Genomic DNA, 24,115 nt, shown 5'->3' with positions numbered 1-24,115 from the left:
CATTGGGTCACAGCATTAAATATCATACAGCTGAAAATCCCATCTTTAGTCCTCAAAGACCACCCATAGTGTACGTGTTCAAGGTCTAATGTCAAGGCAACAGGTGGGTCTACCCTAGTGACAGCTTTATATACCCAGAAAGCTCATGATTGATGGAAACTTGTGTGGCCAAAAATTTGAGTTGGAATGAGAATTCACTGTACTTTATAAAAATATGAATTGCAAGAAGCTCTTTATATACATTTGTACTGCCCACAACTGGAGATTCTGTAGTAGCCTTTCCCATGCCTTTGGCTATTACTGAGTTTTATCCAAGCAACAGCTGGAAGCACACCACGGCTGTAAAGCAAGACTGTATAATTATACCATAAAATATAGCCATGTGTGTATGAGGCACGATAATCTGCGTTGGCTAGTGTTATGGTGATATTTCCCTTAATATACATATTAATTTCCCCATTATATGGTTATCGAATGCATGTTCTAACTGAAAAATCTCTGAATATGTAAAAAGGTGGGTACAAATATGGCCCAGTTCTTGGCTGATTCGCTTCAAATGCACCCCCTCCCCCCTTCTTAGCTGTAAGACAGACCTTGCTTGTTACAGATTACATCAGCAGAGTTCCATCTGTTGAGGCAAAGTTGCCAAGTGGTCCAAAAGTCAAAAGCAGCTGACTTTCTCAGTCAGTCTAGGTAATGGGATCTCATCTACTAAACTGCAAGGCCTTTCTCAATGTACTGAATGGGAAATCTACCCCTTTACCCATCAACTTGTATAGGAGTTCCTATAAAAGTACTACCTAGTGTGTATAGCAACAGCATAGAACCAGTTGCACTTACAACATCCTTCCAAAAGAGTGATGTCACAAGAGTGGTGATGACACAATTATACATATATATGACTGCACAGTGTAGAAAAAGCTGAACGAACAGTTTTTTAACTTGATTTTTATTTTCTGAAGCTTATTCCAAACAGCTTGCCATGTTAAATGTCACTATCCTTACGGGAGGTCGGACCCCACGTGAATAGTTTCATCTTAAGCAAAAACAAGCCTTACAATAAACAAATGATGAATTTTTCAGACCAGCATGTTATAATATCTTTAAGAGAATCAATATAGAAACATCATCAGACTGCTTCTGTGTTACTAGGAAAGACCATTATCCTGCTGCTGCTACTACAACAGGACACCATGAGCAGCCAGCAGGTTAGGGGTTTTCACATGACAAGGATACAGGGTATGGGATAATATTAAGTACTTTTAGTATTTTTTTGAAATTACATGTTGGTCAGTGCCTTCTTCATCAGTTCTTCAGAAACTGGTACGACTAGCTCCAATACAGAATTATCCAAATGAAACTTGAAAAGATAAAAATGTTAATTCTTTTCTTTTTAAAATCAACAAAACATAAAAAAGTCCGTTAAATGCGTTCATGGTACTAATTAGCAAAACACAAAAAAAAATAGTTTTGCTTTTTTCTTTTCTTTTGCGCCATAGCGGTTAGAAGTGAATACAATAATTTCTATAACGATCTATTAATGATATTATAGACGAGTCAGCAACGATGGATATATATGTAAGCTATTCAGAGGCAAACTTCAGGAATTTGTTTATAAGAAAAATAAATGTTTTAAATACAAAGGTTGTAAAACAACAATAACAAACAAACAAAAATAAGCAGGAAAAAAAAAAAAAAAAAATTACAAACAGTCCCATAATACCCAAATCCCAGTATTGAGGCAGTTTTAAGGTGCTGGCAGAATCTGTTTGAGACCATGCCAAGGTTGTGTAGTTGTGAAATCATCTGCATGCAGTTGTCCATGTTCTACAAATTCAGTTTTGTAGTCTGTCTCGAGGAAGAGACAACCTTGATATAGACGGTCACAGTTTATATATAAAGTGTAAATAAGAGTTTGTGAATTAGACAGAGTTCCTTAGCTGTTGGAGTCTCTGTTTTAACTGCTCTTTCCTGTACTTTAACTGTTCTGTTTCCCGTATGAGCCGTCGCTCGTCCTCCTGCATAGAAATTGCGTATTCCGTTGCCTTTTTGAGGATGACGACTTTGGGGGCCTTCTCGTTGTTCGCCACCTCGGGTACCTGGTCTCGCAAGGCGAAGAAACTCAACTTAAGCTCGTTCCGCCTCTGACGCTCTAAAACGTTGTGCGTCCGCCTCTTGTCGTTCTCTTCGGAATCCGAGGACCTGGGGCTGGCGCACTTGCGGTTATTGCTGATCTGTTTGAGGACCCGGACGTTGCTTTCTAGTTTCGCCCTCTTGGAAGAAACATAGTCCACTTTGGTTGAGGGAGATGCCGCGTAGTTGTGTTGGTGAATGGGAACGTGACACCGCTTCAGAACTAACGGGCTGTGGTGGGGTCGGGAGGACTGCGAATGAGAACCGGATTCCATCCGCCTGGACGCCGTCTGCCTTTTTTCTACCGTGACAACGTCAATCTCCTCTTCCTCGTCGCAGTCTTCATCGTCGTCATCGTCTTCCTGTTCGTCTTCTGAAAATGGGAAATGCAAAAGAAAAAAAAAAAAAATGAATATAATTGCATGCTTATGCACAATTGAATATAAACCACATACTTCAATTTTAATGGCAAGAGAAGCAGCAGGTCTGGGAAGAAGAATCACATGTTCTATATTTCCCAGGCATTGCTTTATATGTGCAAGGGGGGTTCTCACTGCTGCATTAATTAAACAAAAAAAAAAAAAAAAAAGGGGGGGCTGGAGTGTAGTTCTTAGAAAGCATTCGGTGTCTGCTTACCCATACAATTCTGCCTGAACCTCTCCTGACTAGCACAGCCCCACCCACCAACTGCTGCAATGCTGCAGATCTGCCGGCATTTCAGATAAGGACAACTTTCACTGAGCTATGACAGTTTGTTAAAAGGAGGGGGGCGGAAACCCTGACAGATGAACGCATGCACATGCAACTCTCTCAATCTGCCGGGCGTTTGCCAGCAAAGCAGGGAGAAGTAATACAGCAATGGGTGGGGGGGGAGAAATATTCAGTAAAAAAAAAAAAAAAACTGTCAGCTTACCTGATTCACTACTGCTGCTGTTGCTGCTGATGGGTGGTGTTTCCAACATGAGATCTTGGCAAGGTGAGCTGGCGTTGGAAATGCTGTCGTTCAGTGGGTATGGGAAGACCACTGAAGGGTCAACACAATCCGAGCTGGGGTCCTGGAGGAATTCATGGCTGCTCCTGTTGGTCCCTCCGAGATTTAAGCTCCCATCACACGAGGGAGATTTAAGAGGGCTCTGTGGCGGTTGACTCTGGCACTGAGAAGTAGACAGAGCACTCTCTTTCCTAGAAGCCTGGTATGACGCCAGCTTCTCAGACACCACTTTCTCCAGCTTGGCCGCCGCCGAGAAGCCACTCCACATACAGTCCTGTATGACTATGGACTTCAGCAAGGCTTCGTCATCCGCCTCACAGATAAAGCTCTGGTTGACCATGTCCCCTCCCAGGAATTCGGTCACCATCTCCAGCTGATCAGCCGTAGAGGGGAAAAGGCTGGACTGGCTGGATCTCCGGCTGGGTGACAAGGGCGGGGTGGGGAGCAGCTCAAACTTCTTCCAGATGTCCTCACTGGGGGCCGGCGGCTGCAGTCGGCTTTGCTGGTGGTAGAAGTTCTCCTCCTCCAGAAAGAAGAAGCAGGGCTGCAAGTCATAATCGTAGTCGTAGTTCTTGCTGGGAAAATTGGCGTTAAGAGGCATCTTTCCTGCCCTCCGAGTGGTCTCCTGCAAGAAGAACAGAGCCGGCATTATACGAACGCTCAAGCACAAGAGGGAAGGCACAACTGCTATTTCACATGGTTTAAATACCTTCCCTGCCGAGACCTTTAAACCCATAACCTGCGATCTCCCAGCTGCTCCTGAACTACAGCTGTTGCGCTGTCCAACGAGCCGTCCAGTTGTAGTTCACCGGCAGCTGGGAGAGCCACAGGTCGTACAGCCTAAACTGTTCTAACAGGAGTGGTTGTCAGAGGATTCTGGGATTTGTAGTAGATCCCACACAGATAAAGGACATCTGGCATTTAAATGGTCATGGGGTCCCAAAAAAAAAAAAAAATAACCAGCACAATGAGAGGACAGGTCTGCAGAATGGCAGTTGCACATCCAGAGGCAGGCGGTGGTGTAGGGGGGATTAGGGGCACCCACATGTGGGAGGGTTGGAGTAAAAGAAAAGGGGGTCCCTTGACAGGGGCATAAAACCAGGCAAAACCCTCCAGCTGTTACTGCAAGTCAATAGCAACTGCTGCAAGTTACACCCCCCCACCCCACTGAGTTTATTCCCATTATCCTCCGGCATGAGGGGGTTAAATGCCCTTCCCAGAGGGGAGAAATCAGCATGGCAGCTCCACTACCAGCCCCACGTCTCCTTATAGAAAAAGCCAAGGGAGGTACATTCCATAGAGCCAAAAACCGAGCCCATTAGAATCCAGGGAACTGACAGTTGGGAAGAAGCGGCAGCCGGTCACAACCAATAGAAGAGCCGCTGCCTTACCCGTGCAAAGCCGGGATACAAGTCCAGGGTTTCCTAATGAGAGGCTGTCGCGCTTGTAAATCCACAGGCTGAGCCGACGCTTTGACTCCCTCCCTCTCCTCTCGTTGTATCACAAGCTTCCCACTCGCTCCCCGCACACAGACTGGCAGCAAAAAAGCAGCCAGCGAGCCTTATATAGCGCCGGTCTCCCGCCAAATGCTCGCACTTCTACACTCCAGCCGCTTTCTCTATGGAACAGGGGCGGGGCTTCAGGGGGCGGAGCTACGCATCTGTCCTTCCAGCTCTGTGTGTGGCTCGTACTAGTATCACAGTAAGGTACAGGGGAGGGAGGGGCCTGGGCTGAGCTCACAACTGCGGCCTTTTAACTCTTCACTGACGTTTAACTCTTTCGCGGTCATTTCCTTGCCGGTAGTGAGGCTGTGAAGCCCAAACACGCCGCAGTGCCCGTCTCTCCCTAATAGGGATGCCAACACTAGCCTGGCACCCCCACGCCTCATTAGTAATTCACTGGTCCGCCCGCTGCATGGAATCCGCCGTGTTAGCCGGGAAATGAGGTTTATAGAGCCCAAGCGACGACTGACAGGGGCTGTGTCACGTTATAAACACTCCAAAGGGGAAATTCAGCCGGTTACTGCTTTTTAGACAATGAAACATGATGTCATTTTAAGCAGCTTCCCAAAATCCATTCCCTGCACACGAAAAGCTTTTAAATGGAAATAATGTATCATTGGAAAGCTGCTTGTTTGGGGGGTGAGAACAGTTCTCCTTTAAGCACCCCAATATATTTGATTTTCCTAGAACTGTATATTAACTGGTTTTTGTGGCGCAGGTACAGCAATGTGATTGGCTGCAGCAGAGGAGCCTTTTATAAGTGGCAGGCTGAGACTTGTGGGAAGTGGAAGGCAGAAAAAGGAGCAGACTGAGCAAGGGGAGAGCTGGCAGGTAGGACTTTCTGCTCACTCAGAGGCTTGCAGTTCAGCAAGAGCAGCGCTTTATGAACGAAGGAAGGTGCAGAGATAAAGGGGCCACCAGAGAGCAGTTAAATGTGCTGTGTCAGTGGCTTCCTCTCCTGCTGAACTTTCACTGGATTCCCAGCACAGAGCAGTCCAATGGCATTTCTAAGAAAGACAGTGAGGAGGTGCCAGATAAACCCTTTCTACAGCCGCCACTTTCTCTCTCACTGTGTCCTTAACCCTCTCCTACTCCTGCCATCAACCTCAGGTGACTGGGGGGAAAAAATAAATTATTTATAATTAAGTAATAGTACAGAAAACATTTGGCTGGAGAAGAAAGAAATCCCCTTTATACTTTAAAATGTGCAGCTTTCCCCTGAAGATTTCAGTATTATAGTGGGGGTGGGGCAAAGATAGGGGGTTCTGATAAGTTCAGTGGGTGAAAGGCATAGAATGGATCACTTCTTTTGATAGCGCCAACATATTCTGTGGTGCTTTATTAAACATCAGTCCCGGCACCAGTGGAGCTTACATTCTAAGGTCCCTATCCCGTTCACAGTTCACTTGATTCGAACAGGAGTCCATCAATCTGCCCTATTCATTCTTCTAAATGTTTATGTGGCTGTCCTTATGTACGCACAGGCTCTTGCAGGATATCACACTGTATCACTGGGAACCAGATAATGTTAAAGAACTGATCAGTGGTGCAGCGACATAAGAATTTACCGGGCCCCACAGGAGATTTTAGGGCCCTATGGGAAGAGACACACGGTCAGATACGGGGAGATAAGTCGCCCGGCGACAAAATCTCCTCTTCTTTGGGGCGACTAATCTCCCAAGCTGCCTTCCTGTCGGCTAGAATCTAAATCGCCGGCGGGATGGCATTCGGAGCGCTTTGTTTTTCCGACGTCGCCCAAAATTTCCTCGTGAGGCAACTTCGGGCGAGTTCATAAAACGAAGAGCTCCAAGTGCCATCCCGTCGACGATTTTCATTCTAGCCGACGGGAAGGCAGTTCGTGGAGATTTGTCACCCCAAAGAAGAGGAGATTTTGTCGCCGGGAGACTAATCTCCCCGAATCTGACCAGATGTCTCTGCCTTTACTAGACGTTATTGGGTCCCACAGGAGAGATTTTAGGGCCCTAACTAGAAATTACTGGGCCCCACGGGATATTTGAGGGCCCTACCTAGAAGTAACCAGGCCCCACGGGAGATTTTAGGGCCCCTCTAGGACATTTTTCATATTTAGGGGGACTCTATACTTCCTGCCCACCCCAGCAGCCACAGAGTCAGCTTCCTCTATAGTTACACCCCTGCTGCCGACTCAGGACATAAGTGGGGGCTACATTTGTCGCCAGTGCAATGAGCAGTGCAACCCCCATAAGAGAGAGGAGCTTCATGAACAGCCGTCAATGGCTTCATAGTAAAAAGGAAAAAAATATTGAATTCATCTATAGGAAGGGAAATCACTCAAACCACACTCACTTCTCTGCTTTATAATTACTGTGAGAAAAAGGGGATATCCAAGTGCCAACATCCTAAATATATATATCTCTCTCTCTATCTATAGATCTCTGAGGGCTTCATTCAACAGAGTGAGCTAGAACTCAAGTGTCTGTTGCTATTTATTTTTTTGATGTGTGGGTTTATATAAATATATATAAATAAAAAGAAATAGAGAGATGCAACTGCACAGACACCCCAAAAGGAGCAGAAATTCTATGTAAAAGAAAAAAAAACCTCAGATGACAGTTTAAGCTTCAGTGAATCAACAGCGCCCTCTAGTGATGGCAAAAAAAGAAATAAATTGGGAGAGGGAGGGTGGGGGGTGACATTGTTGAAAGGCATCCCTTGCCTCACATCAACTCTTGTGAGTATTGTAATGAGTGATTGCCGTGCGGAGGCCTCACATCATGACTAAGGTAATTTAGGGTAAAGAGAATGGCTGCTAAAGCTCCCGGATTATCATTCCAGGCCCCTTTCCAAATTACACTCCTAAACAAAGTATTAAACAGAGGGAGGGGGATCTAAAGGGGAAAAGTTGAGCCAATGTGAAATAGAAAGGGCACATTCACAAAGCAGATATGGATTTGGGATTTTCCAGCCCCTCAGCTGTTGCCGGGATAGAAAACCAGAACAATTCATCCGTTTCGCTGTATCGTAAAGATCCACATACTTTCAGAGTCATTTATTATTACCAAAGAAAAATAATGAAAAAAAAATAAATAAATAACAAAAGTGATTAGAAGCGGGGCTCATGCAGGAAATCCAAACGTTTGCGCAAATGAGCCTGAGAAACTGGACGGACACATCTGTTGCACGAATAATATCTATAGAATAGGAATGATCAGCCTTGAACAGTGCAGGGGCCACCCTATTCTTACAGAGTTTATAAAACAATGGAAAGTCATTAAAAAAACCTTGTTAAATGGGTCCTGCGTTTTATTATTATAGTTATGGAACCCAATATCCTTATTTACAGTAGGGGGTACATTATCCCTTATAATACATGAGTGATACTCAGAGTTCCCTGTATAACTCAGCCTGCAGCCTTGTGTCTTTATATGGTCACAGAACAACCCCTCAGTGACTTCTAATATCCTTATCATTTACAGTAGGGGGTACATTATCCCTTATAATACATGAGTGATACTCAGAGTTCCCTGTATAACTCAGCCTGCAGCCTTATGCCTTTATATGGTCACAGAACAACCCCTCAGTGAATTTTAATATCCTTATTTACAGTAGGGGTACATTATCCCTTATAATACATGAGTGATACTCAGAGTTCTCTGTATAACTCAGTCTGCAGCCTTGTGCCTTTATATGGTCACAGAACCCCCTGTGATTTGAATATCCTTATCATTTACAGTAGGGGGTACATTATCCCTTATAATACATGAGTGATATCCCTTATAATACACAAGTGATACTTCAGGTTGCCAGACATACATACAGTGCAATGCTATATAAGAACAGAAGAGAGCCAATGTGATGCATCTGGTGCAAGTTACACAGACGGTTATGGGAACAGCGTGTGAATGACAAATTGTGTGTCCGTGTAGCTGTAAAATATCACCTGTGATCTCCAACAGGTTCTGCAACAGCTGCGTCTGCTCCTCACAAGACGTTCTTACAGTACTATGGGGTTGCTGCCCCTCTGCCCAGTAATAAGTCTGTGAGTGCGCAGCGTTACTATATTGATTTATGGCAGTCAATAACCGACCCACTCATTTTGAAAGAGAAGCTTTTCCCCTTCATTAGAAAGGTGGGTTAATTAGCACCGGGCACAAAGTCACCAGACGGCCAACACTTGGATAGCGCCTGCATCCGATCCCTAGTGTCAGTTATTGGCAGGAGTGAAGGAGAGATGACAGTTTTCCTATATGTATAAAGGGCAGCTCTGAAATAAGCTCAATATTCAATCTCTCAGCTAGATGGGCCCTGGGTAACTCTATCTACTGATAATAGAGACCTGTCTGTGTACACACTGGGTCCAGGGAATCTGTAAAAAAAAAAAAAAACTCCCAGTAAAGGGGTGCTGGGAGTTGTAGAGGAACACTGGGGAGCTGCAAGGATCTATAGTTGGGGGGCACTTGCAAATCTCAGTTCTAACCTGTATATACAGTACAGTATTCTGTATCAGCCCCAGGCAGAGTTCCATTTTAATTTAAGTGGGTCCTGACCTGCTAAAAACAATTTGCTAAGGTTGATTTGTATCAGTAAACATTCCTTTGCACTGCTGTCAACCATACTCCACAATGTACCTTCAAACCTCTTAGATAACACTCTAGCGCCACCTAGCTTACATTCTGCATGAAATATTTATGTGCAAGTTGCCAGAAATACATGGACCTATTATACTGGGACCCGTTATCCAGAATGCTCGGGACATGGGGTTTTCTGGATAACAGATCTTACCGTAAGTTGGATCTTCGTATCTTACGCCTACTAGAAAATCGTTCAAACCCAATAGGCTGGTTTTGCTTCCAATAAGGATTAATTATATCTTAGTTGGAATTAAATACAAGCTACTGTTTTATTATTACACAGAAAAAGGAAATTATAAAAAAAAAAAATTGGATTATTTGATTATAATGGAGTCTATGGGAGACGGCCTTTGTTTAATTCTGGATAACGGGTTTCCAGGTAATGAATCTCAGATCTCTACTTTAAAAAAGAAAAATGGAGCCTATAGGAGACAGCCTTAATGTAATTTGGAACTTTCTGGATAACGGGTCTCTGGATAACAAATCCCATACCTGTATGGTCGTGAATTGGGCAGATTTAGGATCCACTAGAATATGGAGGCCCATGAATAACAAATCACATTTGTCTGGCAGAACATAAACAGACCAATAAATGAACCCCATCATCATATATTTACACATCAGCAGAATAACAGAGACAGCAGAGGGGGGGTTCTGGCTGATTCACAAAATGATGTTTAGACTTCTAATGAAACAACATTGTGTTTACTCTACACTGCTGGTTCTCACTTTAGAAACAACATAGCAGAGGACAGGAGCGAGTCTGAATCAGCTATGGACAACGGAAAGATTCTTAGAATTCTATTTTAGTGGATTTCAAATTACCAAAAAAATAAAATAAATAAAGGGAAAATACCCAAATTTGACCATGCAGCCAGTTATTTGCTTTAATTGAAACTGTTGCTCAGGTTTGGGCTCTTTCCCTTTAAAAAATATTGTAAATATATCTGCTATTGAAAGCAGTATCTGGCCGGTCTCTGCACTAGAGGTTCTGACTTCTGAAACAATGTAGCAGCCGCGACATTTACAAATAAGATTAAAACCAGCGAGATCTGTGCAATGACTGCGCCGGGAAGTTGCAAAGATTGACATTTATTGTCGTAGGGCTGTTATTTCAGGTTTACATACCCTTTCATTTGCACAAATATCATAGAAAAAAGTAAGAAGAAGAAGAGCTCACACTTTATCGCTGATAGTGATGCAGATCTCAGGATGCGCTCGTCCCTTTTGATGCGTTGGGGCAGCTGAACGTCTCGCTCGGAGCCTTTCGTAACCCGATCGCATTTCCCCGTTCCCTTCTTATCCTGCTTAATTAACAATTTGTTAATGTTTGTTTTCCTCAGCTGTGTCTGCACATTCTTTGTCTCGTGCAGATACTTGGCCCCAGAGCTTTCAGTAAGGTGGGGCCCCAGACTAGAGCCCCCTGCAAATTAGCAATAAGCAGCCGGGATAGAAAGAAACTCATATGATTTGGGGCTAGTGAGTATAGTTGGGCAAGATGGTGTAAAAGTAAGGAGTAAAGTATCCGCCTCAGCTTGGTTTAACTGAATCCCACCCTGTGTGTTTAATTAGCAGTTAAGTAGGTATGTGCTGCAGACTGCACCGGTTTCTGCACAGCCATGTACATGCATCTAAATGAATTAGTAATCAGTCACACAAGGAGGAGATAAAGCAAGTGAGGCCCAAGGGCTATTACACAAGGGCGGTTTTTCCTGCGCTCCCCTGCATTGCGTTTTATTCTGTTCAGCCGCAGGGGAGCGCAGGAGTAGACGCACTCAATTATTGTGAAGGGGGCTGTACTCACACAGACGCATGCAAGCACCAAACGCAGATGGGACGTAGCATGTTGCATTTCACCTGTGTTCGGCGCATACATGCGTCTGTGTGAGTACAGCCCCCATCACAATAATTGACTACATCTACTCCTGCGCTCCCCTGCGGCTGAACGGAAGAAATCGCAACGCAGGGGAGCGCGGAAAAAAACAGCCGTGTGTAAGAGACCTCAGAGAGCTGCTTTGGGATTGTGTGTATAGTTAGGGGAGCCAGGCTAATTAGTATTAGTATTAGGGCTCTTACTCACTTGCGTTCTGACCTGCGCTCCCCTGCGTTCCGTTTTTTGGCGTTCAGCCGCAGGGGAGCGCAGGAATAGACGCATGTCATTATTTCAAATGGGGCTGTACTCACTCAGGTGCGTGTAGGCGCCGAACGCAGGTTCAGACGCAACATGCTGCATTTTTCCTGCGTTCGGCGCCTACACGCGCCTAAGTGAGTACAGCCCCATTTGAAATAATGACATGCATCTATTCCTGCGCTCCCCTGCGGCTGAACGCCAGTGAGTAAGAGCCCTACGTATCCTTCCTACCAACCCATAACCAGCACTGCATCCCCAGCCCCCCCACACTGCTGATCCTATCAAATGTGGGGCCCCTAGACAAAGTGTTGCTGGCTACTGACACACCAAGTATTTAGGAAAATAAGGGCATACAGGCACAAAATAGAAAGGAAAGGGGCAGACAAGGTAAGAGAGTGAGAGGGATGAAATAGGGCACACAGGGTAAGAGAGAGAGGGAGGAAATAGGAGAGTGGACTGGGCCAATTAGTTTGGGGCAGGCTGGGCCGATTCAGCTTGGGAGCAGGCTTGGTTGGATTGGGGGCAGGCAGGGCCTATCAAGGTTGGAGGAAAGCTGGGCCTATGAAAGTTGGGGGCAGGCTAGACCTATGGAGTTGGGGGATAGGCTGGCTTATCAGAGTTGGGGGGGGGCTGGACCTATGGATTTGGGGATGGGCTGGACTCTCAAAGTTGGAGGCAGGCCAGGCAGCATCATGTGCTGAGGGAAATATTATCTGTGCTGCCCTGTGGGGGGCTATAAATGTGACATACTGTGGTCTGGCAAAATGAATGTCATGGGAAGGGTCTATAACTAGTTGCTATAGGGTTTAGTAAAGCAATGTGGGATCAGGAACAATTTCAGGTTTTTCCAGCCTGCTGTAGTGTTGAACTACAGCTCCCAGAATTTACTGATGGAGGGAACTACTGCAGGTTGTATAATAAATAATGAGACTGCATCAAGGGAAGTTTTCCAGGATTTTACACCATAATATAATATAATATACTTTACACCTGGTTCCTGCACTCAGACCGGTCTTCATTCATTTGTGGGTGCAGGATTGTAATATAAAACAGTTCAGAAGGACCCGCACTCCTTAAATTGTGATTTATGAATCAAAATTTATTTTATTCATATCTGACGTTTTTGGCCCACATTAGGGCCTTTATCAAGGACTTGATAAAGGCCCTAATGTGGGCCGAAACGTTGGATATATATATATATATATATATATATATACACAAAAGTTATGAATATCTTGTAAATTATATCCGCACTCCTATAAACGGTGAGTTCTGATGTCATTTCTGTCACATGACTCACTAAAATTTGTGTATTATAATATATAAAGTACCCCCAGTTGTAAAATATGAGGATATTAGAAGTACTGTAACCTTCGGCCTCGTGTTTTTATATGGTCACGAAACTCCTCGGTAACTTATAATATCCTTATATTTTACAAGAGGGGGTACTTTATTCACTATATAATTTGTGATTTTGGCCACTGGGGCTGACCTCCCAGCAATTGTAGTTCAGCAACAGTTGGGCGGCTGCATGATTGAGAGCCCTAGTATACAATGTTTCACTTTACTGTCCACATAATCTCCTACAGAATTTATCCATAACAACCAATCCAGAATAAGATATGATTGGTCATTTACATGATATGTAACAAAAGCAAAATTCTAATTGGTTGCTATGTACTCATGTATTATAAGGGATAATGTACCCCCTACTGTAAATAATAAGGATATTAGAAGTCACTGAGGGGTTCTGTGACCATATAAAGGCACAAGGCTACAGGCTGAGTTATACAGGGAACTCTGAGTATCACTCATGTATTATAAGGGATAATGTACCCCCTAGTGTAAATGATAAGGATATTAGAAGTCACTGAGGGGTTCTGTGACCATATAAAGGCACAAGGCTGCAGGCTGAGTTATACAGGGAACTCTGAGTATCACTCATGTATTATAAGGGATAATGTACCCCCTAGTGTAAATGATAAGGATATTAGAAGTCACTGAGGGGTTCTGTGACCATATAAAGGCACAAGGCTGCAGGCTGAGTTATACAGGGAACTCTGAGTATCACTCCTGTATTATAAGGGATAATGTACCCCCCTACTGTAAATGATAAGGATATTAGAAGTCATTGAGGTGTTCTATGACCATATAAAGGCACAAGGCTGCAGGCTGAGTTATACAGGAAACTCTGAGTAACACTCATGTATTATAAAGGATAATGTACCCCCTATTGTACACGATAAGGATATTAGAAGTCACTGAGGGGTTCTGTGACCATATAAAGGCACAAGGCTGCAGGCTGAGTTATACAGGGAACTCTGAGTATCACTCATGTATTATAAGGGATAATGTACCCCCTACTGTAAATGATAAGATTATTGGAAGTCAACAAGGGGTTCTTATATCACTAAGCACCATTTTTATGGACATATTTTATTGGTGCCTTGTGTGTATTATGTAGATATTATTGCAACAAAGGCTTCCATTCCATTCCATTCCGACCAGGCAGTATCTGCAAGGAGTTTGTATGTTCTAACAATATCTGTGTGGGTTTCCTCCAGGGGGGCTCCAGTTTCTCCCACACAATCAGGTTAATTGACCACTGAAACTTTCATGAACAACATGATCAGAACCTTATAATGTAAACTAAATAGGGTGGCCGGTATTTTTTTCTAGAAAAGGTGGCAACTCTAGTCTGATGTATAATCTCTGTACAGCGCTGTGGAATATGTTGGCTCTATATAAGTACAATTGAAGGCCACAGGCCTGATTGCAGCGGCAAGATTAAGAAAAACACGTCGGGGGGCTTGGGGGGAGGGGTTGTGGATGGGTTGGGGTCCCTGACTGGGGGGGTCTGTGGCTGGGATGGCACAGGTCGAGTTGCGACTGCAAAATTAGAATGCTCCAAGGGGTGGAGGGGGGTTGCAGGGATAGATGGGGGGAGTGGCATGGTTGGGGAGGGTGGCCCCTAAAGTAGTGGCCCTGGTGGGCTCCGGACCCCCAGTCTGACGCTGGGAAAGGATATAACCAGTTTCCTATCTCAGTGATAGCCACTGCCGGAGACTCAGAGCTTGGGAATAACCCCTCTGTATGTAAGAGGATGTCCTAACTTGTCCCCGCAGCCCACAGACATCCCATTCTGTAAAAATAAACCTGATTTGTCTGATTGAAATGCAAATAGCGTTTATAATGTTGAGTTCCTGCCAGCCTCTTGGCTGTACGTTGTGAGATAACATCCCAGCACTTGTGCTCTATCCTCAGGGCTTTTACACATGGGGGTAATGGGTTTCTTTCATGCTGCGAATTTTCATGAATTCCACTATTTATAGATAGATCTCTGCCTGCGCTTTGACTTGTATGGTCCAGCCACAGACAGGGCTGCCCCAATATACAGATACAGAATCCGTTATCCAGAAACCCATTATCCAGAAAGCACCAATTTATGGAAGGCCGTCTCCCATAGACTCCCTTTTATCCAAATAATCCAAATGTTTAAAAATGATTTCCTTTTTCTTTGTAATAATAAAACAGTAGCTTGTACTTGATCCCAACTAAGATATAATGAATCCTTATTGGAAGCAAAACCAGCCTATTGGGTTTATTTAATATTTATATGTTTTTCTAGTAGCCTTAAGGTATAAAGATCCAAATGACAGAAACATCCGTTATCCATAAAAAAAACCCAAGTCCCAAGCATTCTGGATAACAGGTCCCCGTACAGTATTTTATTCAGCCTCTGCATTTATGAAGATAACACAGTTTCTTAATTAAGGTATGCACTGAGATCCAATGGGCTGCAGTTCTAGAGACATCAACTAATATTATGTTATTCGGGTGATCACTTCGATCCCTTTCCATGTTGATAGTTGAAGTTCAGCTGCCAAGAGTTGACCTACCTCTGAGATAAATAGAGATGTCGCGAACTGTTCGCCGGCGAACTTGTTCGCGCGAACATCGGGTGTTCGCGCTCGCCGGAAGTTCGCGAACGTCGCGCGACGTTCGCCATTTTGGGTTCGCCATTGTTGGCGCTTTTTTTTGCCCTCTCACCCCAGACCAGCAGGTACATGGCAGCCAATCAGGAAGCTCTCCCCTGGACCACTCCCCTTCCCTATAAAAACCGAAGCCCTGCAGCGTTTTTTCACTCTGCCTGTGTGTGCTGAAGAGATAGTGTAGGGAGAGAGCTGCTGCCTGTTAGTGATTTCAGGGACAGTTGAAAGTTTGCTGGCTAGTAATCGTTTTGATACTGCTCTGTTATTGGAGGGACAGAAGTCTGCAGGGGTTTGAGGGACATTTAAGCTTAGGTAGCTTTGCTGGCTAGTAATCTACCTTCTACTGCAGTGCTCTGTATGTAGCTGCAGTGGGCAGCTGTCCTGCTTCTGATCTCATCTGCTGACTGCTGCAATAACAGTAGTCCTTGTAAGGACTGCTTTTATTTATTTTTTTGTTGTTTTACTACTACTACTACTATAAGAGCCCAGTGCTATTAGTCTAGCAGTGTTGGGGAGTGGGACTGGTGTGCTAATCTGCTGCTCCTAGTAGTTCAGCAGCACCAACTTTAATTTTTTTTTTTTAATATTCATTTTTTTTTATTTTACTTTTTTTATTTTACTACCGCTGTAGTAGTGTATAAGTTGACCTTTTAGGCATTATTTGCCCTGTAGGCATTATTTGCACACTGTTTTCTTCAACCCGCCATCTAGCTGTGTGACCTTGTTCACATTCTGTCTAAATATCCATAATATTACCGTCTCCAGAAAAAACACCGGAGTGACTTTTTTCAAGCAGCCATAATATATTTTACGTAATCCGTATCCACCGCTGTAGTAGTGTATACGTTGACCTTGTAGGCATTATTTGCACAGTGTTTTCTTCAACCCGCCATCTAGCTGTGTGACCTTGTTCACATTCTGTCTAAATATCCATAATATTACCGTCTCCAGAAAAACACCGGAGTGACTTTTTTCAAGCAGCCATAATATATTTTACGTAATCCGTATCCACCGCTGTAGTAGTGTATACGTTGACCTTGTAGGCATTATTTGCACAGTGTTTTCTTCAACCCGCCATCTAGCTGTGTGACCTTGTTCACATTCTGTCTAAATATCCATAATATTACCGTCTCCAGAAAAAACACCGGAGTGACTTTTTTCAAGCAGCCATAATATATTTTACGTAATCCGTATCCACCGCTGTAGTAGTGTATACGTTGACCTTGTAGGCATTATTTGCACACTGTTTTCTTCAACCCGCCATCTAGCTGTGTGACCTTGTTCACATTCTGTCTAAATATCCATAATATTACCGTCTCCAGAAAAAACACCGGAGTGACTTTTTTCAAGCAGCCATAATATATTTTACGTAATCCGTATCCACCGCTGTAGTAGTGTATACGTTGACCTTGTAGGCATTATTTGCACAGTGTTTTCTTCAACCCGCCATCTAGCTGTGTGACCTTGTTCACATTCTGTCTAAATATCCATAATATTACCGTCTCCAGAAAAAACACCGGAGTGACTTTTTTCAAGCAGCCATAATATATTTTACGTAATCCGTATCCACCGCTGTAGTAGTGTATACGTTGACCTTGTAGGCATTATTTGCACAGTGTTTTCTTCAACCCGCCATCTAGCTGTGTGACCTTGTTCACATTCTGTCTAAATATCCATAATATTACCGTCTCCAGAAAAAACACCGGAGTGACTTTTTTCAAGCAGCCATAATATATTTTACGTAATCCGTATCCACCGCTGTAGTAGTGTATACGTTGACCTTGTAGGCATTATTTGCACACTGTTTTCTTCAACCCGCCATCTAGCTGTGTGACCTTGTTCACATTCTGTCTAAATATCCATAATATTACCGTCTCCAGAAAAAACACCGGAGTGACTTTTTTCAAGCAGCCATAATATATTTTACGTAATCCGTATCCACCGCTGTAGTAGTGTATACGTTGACCTTGTAGGCATTATTTGCACACTGTTTTCTTCAACCCGCCATCTAGCTGTGTGACCTTGTTCACATTCTGTCTAAATATCCATAATATTACCGTCTCCAGAAAAAACACCGGAGTGACTTTTTTCAAGCAGCCATAATATATTTTACGTAATCCGTATCCACCGCTGTAGTAGTGTATACGTTGACCTTGTAGGCATTATTTGCACACTGTTTTCTTCAACCTGCCATCTAGCTGTGTGACCTTGTTCACATTCTGTCTAAATATCCATAATATTACCGTCTCCAGAAAAAACACCGGAGTGACTTTTTTCAAGCAGCCATAATATATTTTACGTAATCCGTATCCACCGCTGTAGTAGTGTATACGTTGACCTTGTAGGCATTATTTGCACACTGTTTTCTTCAACCCGCCATCTAGCTGTGTGTATTATCGTTTCCAGAAAAACCAACTGAGTTTTTGTTGTTGTTGTTGTTTTTTAAAAAATAATGCCAGGCAAAGGCAGGCCGCCACGCAGAGGCCGTGCTAGGGGCCGTGCTGCTATGCAATCCTGTGGCCCTAGCAAATTGCCCAGTTTTAAAAAGCCAATGACCCTGAACTCCCAAAATGCTGAAGAGGTAGTTGACTGGCTTACACAGCACACCCCATCCTCTACCGTTTCTAACTTTACCACAACATCCTCCTCATCCTCCACTGCTATGGCCACCCCACGTAACACTTCCTCCACCACCGGTGCCCCTTCTTCACTGGGGTCAGAGGAGTTATTTTCCCATGAGTTTCTTGAACTGAGTAATGCGCAACCATTATTGCCAGAAGAAGATGAAGGAGATGAGGACCTTACACCAGATTTAATTCTGGCAGAGAACACGACAGAGATGGACATAATGAGTGATGAGGAGGAGGTCCCCGCTGCTGCTTCCTTCTGTGATGTGTCAGAAGAAATTGATGCATCTGAGGAGAATGATGATGAGGAGATTGATGTTTTGTGGGTGCCTAGTAGAAGAGAGCAAGAGGAGGGTAGTTCAGATGGAGAGACGGAGAGTCAGAGAGGCAGTAGGAGAATAAGACTTAGAAGAAGCAGGGAGGACAGCCCGCAGGGATCAGTAGGGCAACAACATGTATCGGCACCTGTGTTCAGCCGGCCAACGCACCCGCCATTGCCGCCAATGCCGCCAACTTCTACTGTTACCGCCAGATCGCACACTTCCAAAAAGTCAGCAGTGTGGGATTTTTTTAATGTGTGTGCCTCTGACAAAAGCATTGTAATTTGCAATGAGTGCAGTCAGAAACTGAGCCTTGGTAAGCCCAACAGCCACATAGGTACAACTTCTATGCGAAGGCACATGAGCGGCAAGCACAAAGCACTTTGGGAGCAACACCTCAAAGGCAACAGGCAAACTAAAAGCCACACTCCTTCTGGTCCAGCATCTTACTGCTCTACCTCTGCTCTCCTTGACCCGTCTGAACCACCCTCCACTCCGCCTTCCACCTTGACCACCTGTTCCCATTCCCAGTCATCTGCCACCAGCCAAGTTTCTGTGAAGGCCATGTTTGAGCGTAAGAAGCCAATGTCTGACTGTCACCCCCTTGCCCGGCGTCTGACAGCTGGCTTGTCTGCACTCTTAGCCCGCCAGCTTTTACCATACCAGCTGGTGGACTCTGAGGCCTTCCGCAAATTTGTAGCAATTGGGACACCGCAGTGGAAGGTACCCAGCCGCAATTTTTTTTCTAAAAAGGGAATACCACACCTGTACCAACATGTGCAGAGCCAAGTTACCGCATCTCTGTCACTTAGTGTTGGGCCAAAGGTCCATATGACTACTGACGCATGGTCCTCCAAGCATGGTCAGGGCAGGTATGTCACCTACACTGCCCACTGGGTGAACTTGGTAATGGCTGGGAAGCAGGGAATGGGTAGCTCAACAACAACAGTGGAGTTGGTGTCACCGCCACGGATTGCACGCGGTTCTGCCACCACCTCTACTCCTCCATCGCTCTCTACCTCGTCTTCTTCTTCTTCTTACTCTGCTGCTGGGTCCTCCTTCTCCTCCTCCACACCTGTGCACCCCCAGCTCCCCCTAGGCTATTCGACGTGCCAGGTACGCCGTTGTCACGCTGTCTTGGGGATGACGTGCCTGGAAAGCAAAAACCATACCGGATCTGTACTCCTGTCATCTCTGCAGTCACAGGCCGATCGGTGGCTGACCCCACACCAACTGCAGATCGGAAAAGTGGTGTGTGACAATGGAAGCAATCTGTTGGCAGCGTTGAGACTAGGCAATTTAACACATGTGCCCTGCATGGCACATGTGTTAAATTTAATAGTCCAACGTTTTGTCTCCAAGTACCCAGGATTCCAGGACGTTCTCACCCAGTCCAGAAAGGTGTCGGCCCATTTCAGACGTTCCTACACAGCCATGGCACGCCTTGCTGACATTCAGCAGCGCTACAACATGCCAGTCAGGCGTTTGATTTCTGACAGCCAGACTCGCTGGAATTCAACGCTCCTTATGTTGGAACGTCTGCTGCAACAACAAAGGGCCGTCAACGAGTACCTTTTTGAACTGGGTGGTAGGACTGGATCTGCACAGCTGGGGATTTTTTTCCCCCGTTACTGGGTGCTTATGCGCGATGCCTGCAGGCTCATGCGACCTTTTGAAGAGGTGACAAATATGGTCAGTCGCACCGAAGGCACCATCAGCGACCTAATACCCTTCGCTTTATTCCTGGAGCGTGCCGTGCGACGAGTGACAGATGAGGCTGTAGACCAGCGTGACGAGGAGCTGGAAGCGCACGATTTCTGGTCGGAATCACCAGAACGAACCCAGGCACCTGCTGCAACGCAGGGAGAGGTGCCAGAAGTGGAGTCAGAGGAGGAAGGTGGCTTTGTGGAGGAGGAGGAGGAGGACCAACAGGAGCAGGCTTCCCAGGGGGCTAGTGGTGACCTTTTGGGGACCCCTGGTCTTGTACGTGGCTGGGGGAGGAGACCGTGGATGATGCAGTCCTTGATAATGAGGAAGCGGAGATGGATAGCTCTGCATCCAACCTTGTGAGAATGGGGTCTTTCATGCTGTCATGCCTGTTGAAGGACCCCCGTATCAAGAGGCTTAAGGAGAAGGACCTGTACTGGGTCGCAACGCTACTAGACCTCGGTACAAGCATAAAGTGTCAGAAATGTTACCAACATACCACAAGTCCGAAAAGATGCGGCATTTACAAACCAGCCTGCAAAACATGTTGTACAATGCTTTTAAGGGTGATGTCACTTCAGGAACTCATCAACATTCCAGGGGCAGAGGTGCCAGTAATCCTGCCACGAGCACACCTGCAAGGACAAAGCCCTTTGGCCAGTCTGTAACGTCAGACATGCAAATGTTTTTCTGTCCAAGGCAGCGCCACAACCCTTCTGGATCCACCCTCAAAGAACGCCTCGACCGGCAGGTAGCGGACTACCTGGCATTAACTGCAGATATCGACACTCTGAGGAGCGATGAACCCCTGGACTACTGGGTGCGCAGGCTTGATCTGTGGCCAGAGCTGTCACAATTTGCCATGAACCTCTTGTCTTGCCCAGCCTCAAGTGTGCTCTCAGAAAGGACCTTCAGTGCAGCAGGAGGGATTGTAACTGAGAAGAGAACTCGCCTAGGTCACAAAAGTGTCGATTACCTGACCTTTATTAAAATGAATGAGGGGTGGATCTCGGAGGGTTACTGCACGCCGGAAGACTTGTTCTGACTTCTATGCAGCTGTCCTTCTCTTCAAGCCTCATGACTCCACACACAGCTGTCCTTTAGCGTCCTCCTCCTCCCTCCGCCACCGTTACAAACTAGGGTGCAAACCCTACTGGTTTAATTTTTTCTGGCCTCTGTGCTTCAGTGGCTGCAACCAAAAAAACTGGGCAAACAATGTCTACAAGGTCAACGTATGGCAAAAAATGACTATTTTCAGCATTTATATGGCATATTTTTTCTGGCAACTGTGCTTCAGTGGCTGCGTCCAAAAAAATGCATATTTTCTGCATTTATATGGCATAATTTTTCTGGCCTCTGTGCTTCAGTGGCTGCAACCAAAAAAATGCATATTTTCAGCATTTATATGGCATAATTTTTCTGGCCTCTGTGCTTCAGTGGCTGCAACCAAAAAAATTTATATTTTCAGCATTTATATGGCATAATTTTTCTGGCCTCTGTGCTTCAGTGGCTGCAACCAAAAAAATGCATATTTTCAGCATTTATATGGCATAATTTTTCTGGCAACTGTGCTTCAGTGGCTGCGACCAAAAAAATGACTATTTTCAGCATTTATATGGCATATTTTTTCTGGCCTCTGTGCTTCAGTGGCTGCGGCCAAAAAAACTGGGCAAACAATGCCTACAAGGTCAACGTCGTTGACCTTGTAGGCATTGTTTGCCCAGTTTTTTTGGCCGCAGCCACTGAAGCACAGAGGCCAGAAAAAATATGCCATATAAATGCTGAAAATAGTCATTTTTTGCCATATACGTTGAGTCAACGTATGGCAAAAAATGACTATTTTCAGCATTTATATGGCATATTTTTTCTGGCCTCTGTGCTTCAGTGGCTGCGGCCAAAAAAACTGGGCAAACAATGCCTACAAGGTCAACGACGTTGACCTTGTAGGCATTGTTTGCCCAGTTTTTTTGGCCGCAGCCACTGAAGCACAGAGGCCAGAAAAAATATGCCATATAAATGCTGAAAATAGTCATTTTTTGCCATACGTTGACTCAACGTATATGGCAAAAAATGACTATTTTCAGCATTTATATGGCATATTTTTTCTGGCAACTGTGCTTCAGTGGCTGCGACCAAAAAAACTGGGCAAACAATGCCTACAAGGTCAACGTATGGCAAAAAATGACTATTTTCAGCATTTATATGGCATATTTTTTCTGGCAACTGTGCTTCAGTGGCTGCAACCAAAAAAACTGGGCAAACAATGTCTACAAGGTCAACGTATGGCGAAAAATGACTATTTTCAGCATTTATATGGCATATTTTTTCTGGCAACTGTGCTTCAGTGGCTGCGTCCAAAAAAACTGGGCAAACAATGCCTACAAGGTCAACGTATGGCAGTTGTTTAACGAGAACAGTAGATTACTAGCCAGCAAAGCTACCTAAGCTAAAATGTCCCTCAAATCCCTGCAGACTTCTGTCCCTCCAATACAGAGCAGTATCAAGCAGATTACTAGCCAGCAAACTTACTATCATCTGTCCCTGAAATCACTAACAGCTCTCCCCCTACACTATCTCTTCCAAGCACACACAGGCAGATTTTTCAGATACATTTTTGCCCTTGATCCCCCTCTGGCATGCCACTGTCCAGGTCGTTGCACCCTTTAAACAACTTTAAAATCATTTTTCTGGCCAGAAATTTTTTTTTTAGATGTTAAAGTTCGCCTTCCCATTGAAGTCTATGGGGTTCGCGAACCGTTCGCGAACCGCTCGCGTTTTTGCGCAAGTTCGCGAATATGTTCGCGAACTTTTTTTCCGACGTTCGCTACATCCCTAGAGATAAATAATAAGCTTCTCCAATAATGATAAAGAATATACAGACCTTATACCAAAGTGTCCATTGGATTTCCTTGAAAGCCAAATAAATGAATAATCAGAAAGTCATGATTGAGGGCGGCACATTCATAGAGGGGCTGATTTATAAAGAGCACTTAAACAAAGAAATCAATCTTATTGGGACGATGGTATAGCTTTACCTGCCCTTTAAATTAACCCTCATTAGAAAATCAATATGTTATTTGCTCCGACCTGTATATGTGCAATAATGTCACTGTTATATACAGCTGATAATGGAAGGACTAGCACACAGCAAGGGATATAACTAGGGATGCATCGAATCCACTATTTTGGATTCGGCCGAAACCCCGCATCCTTCATGAAAGATTTGGCCGAATACCGTACTGAATCTGAATCCTAATTTGCATTTGCAAATTAGGGGTGGTAAGGGAAAAACATCTTAGACGTCCTTGTTTTGTGACAAAAAGTCATGCGATTTCCCTCCCGCCCCTAATTTGCATATGAAAATTCGGATTGGGTACGGCCAGGAAGAAGGATTCATCCGAATCCTGCTGGAAAAGGCCGAATCCTGGATTCGGTGCATCCCTAGATCTAACCAGCCTGTGGGGTATTAGTACAGGTATGGGACCTGTTACCCAGAATTCTCTGGATCTGGGTTTTTCCGGATAAGGGATCTTTCAGTAATTTGGATCTCATCCAATAGGCTGGATTTGCTTCCTATAAGGATTAATTATATATTAGTTGGGATCAAGTACAAGCTACTGTTTTATTATTACAGAGAAAAAGGTAATAAGTCTATGGGCGACAGCCTTCCTGTTATTCGGAGCTTTATAATTAACGGGTTTCCGGATAACAGATCTCATTCCTGTAGTTACTTGAGTTCACACACGTGTAGAAGAATTACCCTATACATATATATATATATATATATATATATATATATATATATATATATATATATATATATATATATATACACACATATATAGTGCCAGTATATGCTGCAGGGCTTATGTATTTTCATTAAGTCATCAGTGGAGCTTACACTCTTATTACCCTCCCACGACCCAACAAAAACCAGGGTCAATATCAAGTGACACATGTGGAAAATGATTATTAAACTGGCGTTTCCTAGACTTATAGGCAAGGGCACATGGGATGATTTTAAGCATTTTGTGCCCCATCCATTCTAGATCCACCTCCAGAACAACCAATGGTCACGCCCATTCTGCCTCAGCCACACCCC

General features: G+C 44.5%; 1 protein-coding gene across 2 annotated transcripts; it reads right to left on the bottom strand.

The window, feature by feature from the left end:
• Window positions 1-933: 933 nt before the first annotated feature.
• On the bottom strand, window positions 934-10,551 carry myc.L (MYC proto-oncogene, bHLH transcription factor L homeolog). Of its 2 annotated transcripts, none has more exon segments than NM_001090653.1 (3): window positions 934-2,506; window positions 3,047-3,749; window positions 4,516-4,703. In NM_001090653.1, coding segments are annotated over 2 exon segments (1,263 nt in total). In that variant the 5' UTR covers window positions 3,726-3,749; window positions 4,516-4,703; the 3' UTR covers window positions 934-1,922.
• Window positions 10,552-24,115: the final 13,564 nt, after the last annotated feature.

The sequence above is a fragment of the Xenopus laevis genome, chromosome 6L (assembly GCF_017654675.1).
Source record: "Xenopus laevis strain J_2021 chromosome 6L, Xenopus_laevis_v10.1, whole genome shotgun sequence".
Classification (NCBI taxonomy): domain Eukaryota; kingdom Metazoa; phylum Chordata; class Amphibia; order Anura; family Pipidae; genus Xenopus; species Xenopus laevis.
This window is presented reverse-complemented; position numbering and strand designations above follow the sequence as displayed.

Bases quoted from the DNA above. Each gene is read 5' to 3' on its own strand.
- myc.L (XM_041565383.1), bottom strand. From the start codon at position 3,725: ATGCCTCTTAACGCCAATTTTCCCAGCAAGAACTACGACTACGATTAT. The intron at 2,507-3,046 runs GTAAGCTGACAG...TCCCATTTTCAG, and splicing joins CAGCAGCAGTAGTGAATCAG to AAGACGAACAGGAAGACGAT.